Below are 12475 nucleotides of genomic sequence, written 5' to 3' on the forward strand. Positions count from 1 at the left end.
CCCCCCCCCCCCCCCCCGGGTTGCTGCTGCTATTGACCCAGTTACCTATCTCTGAGCCAGGAAGTCCAGAAAATGGATCTGAGATTTTAAGCAACACTTATGTTGATTAATTGAGGAGAGTTGACAACTACCTTAATGTTGGACTTCTCAATTAGAGTCAGATTAACAGCTACAGGACGAAGCGGTGAATGTAGTTATTTAAAAACCTTTAACGAGTCAGCCTCTCACCTGACTCACAACTTTTAATAGATTGTGATATGGGGAGCAATGTCCCACTCTACAGGTGTGGTACAGCAGAAATGGAAAAAATATTTTTTTTTAAAGCAAAACAATGTGTACTTTCTATTAATTAAAGTTAACCTTTTTGAAAGCAAACAGTGAACATCTCAGCAAACATTAATTCAAATACAACCCCCAAAGAATACAATACTAAGTAATCTGTAAGCTGTCCTTTTAACATCCAGAGACTTGAAAACAAAACCTTTAACAGAAGCACATCAGGTTTTAAAGTCACTACTGAGCACATTTATAATTCTGAAATCATCACAATGATCAAGAGATAGTCTTTTCATGGCAGACTGGAGAACAGCAGTACACCTGCTTTGTCTGGCTTCAGCTCCAACACACTGAAAACAAAACAGAAAAAGACACAGACAAACCCAAGCTTTTCTCAAAGTTGAAACTAAAAAAACAGAGCCAGAATTCAGCTCCACCCACACTCTGACATCACTGCAGTAACATGAGCAGCCAAACATTTCTTAAAGTGACATTCTCATGACACCTCCCCCCAAGAAAAAAAATAAACCATCAACTTCAATATGGTTTCATTTTTCACCTTCTCACTATCCTTTAAGAAATGCACACTGTAAATATACTTTTTTGTTTCAAAAAACACCACTCGCAAATGGGTATAATAATATAGTCCTTTTTTTTTCGTTCTTCCTCCAACTGAAATCCTTCTCGATTGACAATCTCTTTGAACAAGAAGGTCTCTGCACGATCCATCCATTTCTCTACGCCTCGGCATTTCTCTTTAAAGTCAGATACTTTTGTTCAATCTGATCAGAGTCCCTTGTAATTCTCCAACACAAGCATTGGTTATCACAGCTTTCAGGCAGTCAAATGCCTGTTGAAAGTCCGCTGTCTGCTGAAATTTTTGACGTTTCTTCAGCAAGTCTATCAGTGGAGCAACCACGCTACAAAACATTTCACAAATGTTCGATCAAATCCACTCGTGCCAAGAAATCGCATTATTTCCCTTCGTCTCGAGGGTATCGGAAACTCCTCAATAACTGTTGGCTTCACATCCCGTGTGACCATTCGACTCTGTCCGATTGTATGGCTAAGGAAAGTGACTTGGGCTTTTCCAAATTCACTTTTGGCTAGGTTTATCACCAAACCTGCCTCTGAAGTCGATCGAATAACTCCATCAGATGTTTTAAATGTTCTTTCCATGTCTGGCTGAAAATTACAGTATCATCGATGTATACCGCACAATTGGTTAATCCTGAAACAACTTTCTTAGTTAACCGTTGAATTGTGGCTGGGGGCGTTTTTCATGCCAAACGGCATAACTTTGAAATGGATACACCATCTGGAATCACAAAAGCCTAAATCTCCTTCACCCTTTGGACAAAGGTATCTCCCAGTAACCTTTAAGTAAATCCATTTTGGAAATAAAACTGATTGTCCCACTTTCTCAATGCAATCCTCCAAACGTGGGATAGGATAAGAGTCCGTTCTTGTAACTGCATTAACCTTTCTATAGTCCACACACAACCGTTGGGTACCGCCTGGTTTAGGTACCATCACTATGGGTGAACTCTATTGGCTGCAATCCACTTCAATTATGCCATTTCTAAGCATACTCTCAATCTCTTTGTTAACCTGTGCCAATTTTAAGGGTTAAGTCTATATGGATGTTGTTTGATTGGAACAGCATTTCCCACATCTACATCATGTATAGCCATTTTCGTACTTCCCAATTTATCTCCACAAACTTGCCCATGTGATATCAATAACTCTTTCAGGTCAGTTTGTTTTTCCTCTGGAAGGTAACTCAACAATGTATCCCAATTTTGAAGAAGATCCTCATTTTCCAATTTAATTTGAGGTATGTCAAATTCACAGTCATCTGGATTTGGTTCGTCACTTTGAGTTTGAATCATTAAAACCTCCTTTTTCTCTCCTTCCCTTTCAAAGTACCTTTTAAGCATATTCACATGACACACGGTGAGTCTTCCTTCTGTCTGATGTTTTTACCACATAATTCACCTCACTTAATTTCTTTTCAATTTGATAAGGTCCACAAAACCTAGCTTTTAAAGGCTCACCTACGACTGGTAACAATAGTAAAACTTTATCTCCACTGGTAAAACTACGAACTTTGGATTTCTTGCTTGCTACCCGCTTCATCACATTTTGTGCAACTTTTAAATGTTATCTAGCCAATTCACCTGCTCTATTTAACCGTTCCCTAAAATTTGACACGTAATCCAATAATGTAAGTTCCGATTTCTCACTCACCAATTTTCCTGAATCAATTTAAGTAGACCTCTTACCTCATGACCAAAAATTAGTTCAAAAGGACTGAATTCGGTCGACTCATTATGTGTATCCCTAATTGCAAACAGTAGGAATGGAATTCCTTTACGCCAATCCTCTGGATAATTGTGACAATAAGCCCTCAACATTGCCTTTAATGTCTGATCCCACCTTTCTAACGCTCCCTGCGATTCTGGATGGTACGCAGTTGATTTAAATTGTTTTATTTCTAAACTATCCATAACTTCTTTGAATAGCCTTGAGGTAAAATTCGATCCTTGATCCGATTGTATTTCTGTGGGTAGTCCATATCTAGTGAAGAATTTAAGTAACTCCTCCACAACTTTTCAGCTGTAATATTACGTACTAGAATGGCCTCTGGAAACCTAGTAGACACATCCATTATCGTCAAAAGATATTGATTCCCACTTTTTGTTTTAGGAAGCGGTCCAATGCAATCAATTAGGACCCTTGTAAAAGGTTCCTCAAATGCTGGAATGGGTATTAAGGGTGCTGGTTTTATCACTGCTTGAGGTTTCCCTATCACTTGACATGTGTAACATGATTGACAAAGTTTAATGACATCTTTATGTAATCCACGCCAATAAAAATGTTTTTGGATTTTAGCTTGAGTTTTTTAAAATTCCCAAATGACCTCCCACTGGTACCTCATGTGCAACTCGCAACACCTCCTTTCTATACCCTACCGGCAATACTACTTGATGAACTTCTGCCCACTTTTCATCCGCCTGCATATGTAAAGATCTCCATTTTCTCATCAAGACATCACTTTTACGGTAATAACACTCTGGTATCCCCTCAGATTCCTCTTCCGTGTATGCTTTCTGATACATCCATTTTATTTCTACATCTGTCTGTTGTAATACCCCCAATTTTCCTGAACTAAAAATATCCGCCTCATCCTCCACCTGTTCTTGTTCTTTTTCAGCCATCTGATCAAAAATCGTTTCTGATAATTGCACTTCAACTTCATCTTCACTCTTTGATTTCTCCTCTTGTATTAACCTGTGACTTTGCGACCTTGTTACTAACAATCCGGAAAAATTCCAGGATATTCGTTCTTCAACACTTCAGTTGTCTGATTTTCTACTGGCTTATCAACCACAGTAGGCATCACTCTCACCTGCGATCTAGCTATATCATTACCCAAGATAAACTGTATTCCTGGACAAGATAGTTTATCTATTGCTCCAGCTACCACTTCACCACTCTTCACTGGACTTTCCAACCTTACCATATATAATGGAACACTATTCCTCTCACCCTGAATTCCACATATTACCACCATTTCTGGCAATATTCTTCCCAAACTACATACCTCCTCATCTCTTACCATTAAAGATTGACCTGCTTCCATATCTCTTAAAATTGTGACTTCTTTACCTGCTCCTCCTGATGCACATGAGTAAACTTTACCCACACAAGTAAATTCTTTAAAGAGATCTGGTACCTTCTTATCAATCACCTCTTGATCAGGCTGTACAATCTTTTGCAGCTCCTTCGCTTCACTTGGGCTTTCCTTTACCACTTCAAACCCCACTGTCTTATCCTGTTTTACCACATCAGCCTTCCCAGTGCTTTTCTTCAACCACCAACACTGACTTTATATGGCCTAGTTTATTGCAATGAAAACATTTGAAACTTTTCATTTCTTTTCCACCCTTCTGGATTTCTTTTTTAATCTGAGGTACACTCCTTATTATCTCCCATCAGGTCACCTTTACCGTTACCACGTGAGTATTTCTCATGTCCCCAGTTTCTATCCCTCACAGGCTGAAACTGATGTTGGAAACCAAACTTTGATTTATGAACTAATTCATAGTCATCTGCCATTTCTGCTGCTAACCTCGCAGTTTTAACCCTCTGATCTTCCACATGAGTTCTCACTACATCAGGAATTGAATTTTTAAACTCCTCCAAAAGTATAATTTCTCTGCGAGCTTCATACGTTTTGTCTATTTTCAAAGCCCTTATCCATCTCACAAAATTACTCTGTTTGATCCTTTCAAACTCCATGTATGTTTGACCAGGTTCTTTCCTTAAATTTCTAAACCTTTGTCTGTAAGCTTCAGGCACTAGTTCATATGCACCTGAGATGGATTTTTTCACCACCTCATACGACTCCAATACCTCCCCTGATAGTGATGCAAACACTTCACTAGCCCTACCTACCAGCTTTGTTTGAATCAGTAATACCTACATGTCCTGTGGCCATTTCATTTTTTTAGCTACCTTCTCAAATGAAATGAAAAAGCATCTACCTCCTTCTCATCAAACCTTGGCAATGCTTGGATGTATTTAAATAGATCCCCATCAAGCCTTTGACTATAGCACTCTTTCTCACTATCCTCATCACTATCATCCAACTGTACGTTTCCCTTTATGCCTGCCAATTTTAACCGACCACCATGTTTCATGGCCAATTTCTGAAGTTCAAACTTTCTGTCTTTATCTTTTCCCTGATCTGTATCTCCCTTTCTCTTTCTTTTTCCTCTCTATCTCTTTTGCATTCAAGCTGCTTTAATTCTTTCTCATGTTCCATTTGTTTAATTTGTAACTGAACTTTTGCCATTTCCAATGAGTCAGACTGTATCTCAGGCAATTTTAAATGCTTAGTCACCGCCATAATTACCTCACCTTTTCGCATTTTGTCAGGTAATGTTAACTGCAATGTTTTTTGCCAAATCTAACAGTCTGCTTTTAGTCTCTGTCCGTAAGGTACTGCGTGTGACCGTCTCCACCCCCAAAAACTTCTGAGCCTCTTAAAGAGCCATTGTCCACAACACACTCCCTACTTAAACTGGAATACCACACCTGAAAAGCAACCACAATATGCTCACCCCTCACTGTCTTTAAGTTCACTAAGCCAATCCAATAGATAGACTTTATCCCCTTCGAGCTCCCAATTTGTTATGGGCCAGGGTTTAGAGAACCCCAAAGTATTATGGAGTTGACCTGACCCATAACTTTTAATAGATTGTGGTATGGGGAGCACATGGCCCACTCTACAGGTGTGGTATAGTAGAAATGGAAAAATATTTTTTAAGGCAAAACCATGTTTATTCTCTTCACTCAAGTTTACCTTTTTGAAACAAACAGTGAACATCTTAGCAACCATTAATTCAAATACGACCCCCAAAGACTACAACACTACATAATCTGTGAGCTGAACTTTAACAAGCAGAAGACTTAAAAACAAAACCTTTAACAAAAGCATATCAGGTTATAGTCACCACTGAGAACATTTATAATTCTGAATTTACCAAATGATCAAGAGATAGTCTTTTCATGGCAGAGAGAACAGCAGTACACCTGCTTTGTCTGGCTTCAGTTCCAACACACTGAAAACAAAACCAAAACGACACAGACAAACCCAAGCTTTTCTCAAAGTGAAACTTAAAAAACAGAGCCAGAGCTCAGCTCCACCCACACGCTGACATCACTGCAGTAACATGAGCAGCCAAACATTTCTTAAAGTGACATTCTCATGACAGTTTGCAGAATATGATTAAAATGGGGCTTTGCAGTTATGGTACGTGACAGACGTTGATTTTGAAGGCAGAGTTGTTGTGGATCTGAGATCTTAAGCAACACTTATGTGGATTAATTGAGGAGAGTTGAGAACTACCTTAATGTTGGACTTCTCAATTAGAGTCAGAATAACAGCTACAGGACTAAGTGGTGAATGTCGTTATTTAAAAACGATTAACGAGTCAGCCTCTCAGCCTTCTCTTTCAGAGAAAAGAGCCCCAACTTCTTTAATCTATCCTGATAAGTATATGCTCTTGGATCTGGCATCAGCCCTGGAAATCTTGTTTGCATCTTCTCTGGTACCTCTTTTGTTCGTTTGGGAGAAATGGTAGAATTTATAAGTCAGGTTCTAGTACAGCATAGTATAATTCCAGGTTGTGATGAATGTAATATATATGATATGATAATTCACACTGTCTTTGTGAGCGCAGTAGTGTTATCCAACCACTAGGGGGAGTAGCTCTGAGAGTACTCAGGAACTTGTACTGGGCTCCACCCTTGGCTCCACCCACGACTCCTCCCCCTAGTGCTGCTGTATAAATACCCTTGTCGAGAGTCAGCCTGAGTTCACTAAGAGTTCATCAATGGGTAACAGGCTGGCTCTGAAGTAAGTCTTCCACCCCACCCTGCCCTTCCTGAAGCACCCACTCCGTGAATATGGTCCAACACGTTTGAAGCATCCACTTCAGCAACCATTCTTCACCTGATGAAGGAACTGCGCTCCGAAAGCTAGTGATTAGAAACAAACCTGTTGGACTTTAACCTGTTGTTGTAAGACTTCTTATTGTGCCCACCCAGCCCAATGCCGGCATCTCCACATCATTCTTCACCATGACCAAGCTGAATTATGGATTCTTGGCTGAGAGCCCAGATCTCCATTACTCTGTTGAAACAGCTGCATCTCAGAGGAAACATAGCTTGATTGACAGCATCTGTGATTGATTTTGTTAATGGAACAGTATTTATACACATAAGATAAATGTGTCAAATGCCTGCAGTTTCTGCTATTGCTACTTTAAAGAATTTGGATAATTGACATTTTTCTAGGGCTATAGTAAAAGCAATTATTTTACGAATTTGGAAAGTCGTGAATGAATTTTTAAAAGCTTTATCACACACCCTATTGTTACTATAGGGTTCATAATTCTGTACAGTGGGTGAATAGACTTGTCGTAACTTGGCATTGCAGCTTTGAGGGGCCATGGCAGGTGGGTGGGGGGCATAACATAGCATGGAGGGATTGAAGTGGGGTCATGGGTTGGGTATGGGGAGGTGTGCGGGGATGTGAAGGTTAGATAGCTGGTCTTTCTTTTGCTGCCATTTTAACTGGGAAAACGTCCCGCATACTGAGATGGACCTCTAAACAGCCAGCTATGGCACCCTAAACTACCTCTAACCTCTTTCCAATGGTGGTGGGCCTGACGCCTGATATTACTAACCTCCCCCACAGCCCAGAATGAAACTCCTCTGTTTTCTATCCCTTTCTGCAAAGGTGGTGGGACATTTCCCAAGTCCTACCCTCTTCGATGATGAAAGTCGAACCTTCCTCTTGCTGGGGATCTGTCGACCTTTTCGGATGGATGCAAAAAGTCCCATGGCAGTACTTTCAAAAAGAGGAGGGTGATTATCCCTGTTGTCCTGCAATAGTTATCCCGCAAATAGTGCAGTGAGGTTTTTCACACCCTCATGAGAGGATTGACAGACCTTGGCTTAATATCGCATCTGAAAGATGTTACCTCTGGCCTCAGTACCGCACTGAAACATCAGCCTGGATTATAAGCCATGAAAAAAAAAATGTTAGTGGGTGTGTTCAGTGTAATTTATAGATCAAGTACAACTAGTTCAAAGGACTAGTTCAAAGATGCGCATGTTAGGTGGATTGACCATGCCAAAATTGCCCTTTAGTGTCCAAAGATGTTTAGGTTTGGTGGGGTACGGGATAGGGTGGGGGAGTGGGGCTAAGTAGAATGGTCTTTCAGGGGGTTATGCGGACTCAATGGACTGAATGGCCTCCTTCTGCACTGTAGGGATTCTGTGGGGGCAATTCTCCGAGCCCCGCACCGGGCCAGGGAAATGCCTTAACCGCGCCACGACATCCCGACGCTGACGCACGGTTCTCCGAGGTGCGGAGAATCGGCGCCATTTGCGTTGGCGCGTTTGGCGCGGCGCGGGCTGCTGGAATCGGCGGGGCCGCCGATTAGGGTTAGGGTCCGCCGATTCTCTGGCCTGGATGGGCCAATAGGCCGCGCCGATACGACAGAGTCCCGCCGGCGCTGTTCACCCCTGGTCGCTGCTGGTGGGAACTCTGCGGGAACGGTCAGGGGGGGTGGCCTGTGGGGAGGGGGGGGGGGGTTCATTCACCGGGGAGGGGGGCCTCTGATGGGGTCTGGCCCACGATCCCCCCGGGCCTACTTTCTGGCACGGCCGGCCACTGAACACTGACTCCATTTTGAGTCGTGGCCGGCGCGCTAAAAAAGTCCCCCACGCATGCGCAGGATGGCAGGCCCAACTGCACATGCATGGATTGACGTGTTGCCCATTTGGCGCCGCGAAAGGAAGCTGGAGCGGTGTGAACTCTGTGGGGGCCAGAATCGTACGTAACCGGGCCCGGTTCGTGCCGTCGTGAAACGCGACGGCATTAACTCTTGGGCCCAATATTGGGGAATCGTCCCCTATGGATTCTCTAATTGAAGTGACTTGAAATCTTTCCAAGTGCGACATTAAAACCCAACCAGCTTACTCTTTCCAGCTGACTTGTGCAGTATCTGCTGTGACGTTTGGAAGTCTGGCTACAGAATGTTCACTTGTTAAAATGAACTGGACAATTCTTTAAAGAATTCAGTTAAATATTTCTTAGCGGTCCTTAAACTTCAATTGTGAAGGACGTGCTAATATTGTACGTTTTAACGGAAAGGTTATTACATTTTCACTTTTGTTTCTTGATTTGGTGGAAAATTACTGGAATACATTTAGAAAATGAACTTTCTAATTATAACCTATCCCTTCATTGATCTGATGCTTTCGGTGATAAAGTGTTAATTTAAGTGGCATTGATTAACATTTCAGTTGCTAGTCAATGCTAAATGCTTGTTGAACACCATGATTCTATTGCTCAAAAAGCAACAATATCGATCACAAATCCCCTTCTTTAAAGGAAGCCCAGACTGTTGGTGAGGTGATCGCCTTGGCTCAGCGGTTAACACGTGCCTCTTTAGTCAGAAGGTCCGAGGTTCAAGTCCTATTTAAGCACAAGGTCCAGGCTGATGTTTCAGGGCAGTGCTTGGGAAAGAAGTGCCTTCTTTCAAATGAGACATTAAACTGAGACCCTTTCTGTCCTCTCGGATGGATGTAAAAATGTCATGGTACTATTTCAGAAAATAACATTTCTCCCTGCTGTCCTACCTAACACCACTGAGAGGAATTATCTGGTCTTAATCCACATGGCTGTTTAAGGGATCTCCTGCGCAAATTGGCTGCCAAGTTCCTTACACTTACAAAGTACTTGGATCCCCATAAGAGTTGGTGGAGATGGTTGTCTGCCCTATCACGGAGTCGTCGGAGATCTGCTTAGGCTAACAGTTACCCTTCAGCGTGGGTTTTGGATTGTAGTCGCACTCATGAAGTGAGCTGTCATATCTGACTGACCATCAATTGTTAGTGGAAGACTAGGCAGCACTCTTATCTTATGACTGTGCCCCTGGGATCAGGAAGTCTGCAGCAGAGGGAACTTTTGGATGCTGGAGAGAGGGATAGTTTTGGGCCTGCATGATTCTCGCCTGGGTTAGCCCGATGTGAGTCACCTCCCACACTGGTGACTTTTATTTTTTCTTAAATTAAAAAATAAATAAAATTGGAGTACCCAATTCTTTTTTTCCGATTAAGGGGCCATTTAATGTGGCCAATCCACCTACCCTGCACATCATTTTTGGTGTGTGGGGGTAGACCCAAGCAGACGTGGGGAGATTGTGCAAACGCCGCACGGACAGTGACCCAGGATTTGGATCAAACCTGGTCCTCGGCAACATGGGACAGAAGTGCGAACCACTGCGCCACCGCAGGTGACATTTAGTCGATAAAGTTAATTGAATCCAACCCAGCAATGTTTTCCTTTTTTCACAGACATCTCTTGGCTCTGCGAACTCTGACCCGGACAGCCCAGTAACAGCAGCACCTGCTGTAGAAGTCAATGATGAAGGTGGTTCTGAGGTAAGTAACTGTGAAACTATGTTTAATTCTTTCAAAGCCAGCTGTTTGAAGCCTTTTTATTCCTTGCTGCAATAGATCTTCTGAAAGGGTTGAAATGTTTCATAGACTAGATGTGTATACAGTCAACCACAGACATGAGGGAGGATTGTATTGAGGTTATTTAAAACAGATAAAAGATTTTCCAGAGTAGATAGACCAAAACTATTTTGACTGAGAGAATCCGGAACGGGAGGATATAACCTTAAAAATAGTGTGGCTGTGATGAACATGAGAAATGACCATATTTTATATTTTGCAGTGATATTATTAAAACCTGGGTTTAAATGCTTACAGACAGTATGCCTGCTAAAAGATGAATAATCAGTGATTTTTGCAGGGAAGTGTTTTCATAATAGCTATTAAAAGCCATTTTACTTGCTTGCAAATAGAGAGCTAATGCAATGTTGTAATGGCTTGAGCTTGGCTAAATAAATCAAGGCATATCTTGAAAAAAGAGCCAAAAGAATGCTGTGTGCTTTGAGTGCAACTGGTGTAACCAATGGGAGTGGCCAGGTCTGTTTGGAAAAGGTAGTTGCTTCCAGGACTCCAAGCTGAACAGAAGGTTTTCAGGTGGTCCTAAAAAAGGTTTTTTCTCTTCAAGGACCCTGCATGAAGAAAAGCAAGTAAAACCTGGTTGTTACCTTTATACATAAGTGTTTGCTTAATTGGAATACAGAGGCAGAAGTCTGGAAGCAAGTTAAGATGCTGTTAACTGTAAAGTTATTTCTTTGTTGTTGGGTGGCACGGTGGCACAGTGGTTAGCACTGCTGCTTCACAGCTCCAGGGACCATGGTTCAATTTTGGCCTTGGGTGACTGTGTAGAGTTTGCACATCTCTCCGTGTCTGCGTGGGTTTTCTCCGGGTTTCCACCCGCAGTCCAAAGATGTGCGGGGATTGGCCATGTTTTAATTGCCCCTCAGTTTCCAAAGGTTAGGTGGGGCCAAGGGGTTATGGGTACAGAGTGGGGGAGTGGGCCGAGGTAGAGTGCTCTTTCGGGAGGGCAGGTGCAGAATTGATGGGACGAATGGCATCCTTCTGTACTGTAGGGATTCCATGAGGATTTTATGTGCCTAATTCTGTGTTCAAATTAAAGTTGTTTCATTATACTGGTCAGTGTTATCACTCCTGTGGTGCAGAAACATTTCCTCACAGTTTTACCAAATGCAAATAGATTAGATTCTAATCTGGGATCTTGACCAAAATTGAGGTTGCATTCATAACAGTGCCCATTTATAGGTGGTATCAGGAAGCACTTTTCTACTCCATTCACTTTGAGATGTGAGTGTTGTGGGCAAGGCCAAGGTACATTGTCCAGCTCTCATTGCCCTTGAGAGGTTAGTGACCAGATGGTCTGACCAGTTTTGTTCTCCTTCAATTTTTATGTATTGGGTTTGATCAGGTAGTTCCACACACAGGCTCGTGAAAATCTCAAACTCATCCCCCCCTCACCCCCCAAAAAAAAGACTCTGGATGCTGAGGATCTGGTGAAAGTTTCAAAACTTGGATTGATAGGTTTTTGATTGACAGGGTTGTTTAAAGCATTATGAAACCAAGGTGGAAAAATTGAGTTGATAGAGATCAGCCCTAATCTCATTGAATAATGGAACAGGCTCAAGGGGTGTCTGGCCTATCCCCGTTTCTTTAATCTATTCTTCAATCTAAGCAAAAAGAAGGGTCATTATTGTTGGTCCATTAAAATTAGGACATTAAACTTAAATCATATTAAATGTATTTCCGTCCGCCCTTGGAGACCGTTCCTTGGTACTGACCGGTTACCAGTTGGGAGTGAAGGTAGGTGACAGGCTTCTTGCCAGGCCTGCTTGATGAACAAACGCTGAGAGATAGGAGAATGGGGGTGAAAAGGCTGCATGTGCTGGCAGTCTGATTCGAAACCCAAAATAGGGTTAGACTTGCACCATAGCTCAGTCTGCACCTGTTCAGGTATGTTAACACTTTGGGTGGGACAAACAAGTATCAGAATAAAACGGGCGAATGTTTGGGGGAACAAGAATAATCCCTGTTGTGTGATTTGCAGTGCATTTGAAAGAAAGTAAACAGGAGTTGATTGGACAGCTAAGGTCTTTGAAGTAGGCAGTACAGTGAATTCCATACCAGGGAGAGAGACTGACCGGAT

General features: G+C 42.2%; 1 protein-coding gene across 5 annotated transcripts in view; it reads left to right on the plus strand.

The window, feature by feature from the left end:
- eea1 (early endosome antigen 1) overlaps positions 1-12475 on the plus strand; it is a 142556-nt gene that overhangs the window by 951 nt on the left and 129130 nt on the right. For all 5 annotated transcript variants that reach the window (XM_038810968.1, XM_038810972.1, XM_038810969.1 and 2 more), the window contains exon 2: positions 10216-10302. In XM_038810968.1, the coding sequence (XP_038666896.1) occupies positions 10216-10302 (87 nt within the window). The remainder of the gene's footprint in view (positions 1-10215; positions 10303-12475) is intronic.

This window comes from Scyliorhinus canicula, chromosome 11 (genome assembly GCF_902713615.1).
Source record: "Scyliorhinus canicula chromosome 11, sScyCan1.1, whole genome shotgun sequence".
Lineage (NCBI taxonomy): Eukaryota > Metazoa > Chordata > Chondrichthyes > Carcharhiniformes > Scyliorhinidae > Scyliorhinus > Scyliorhinus canicula.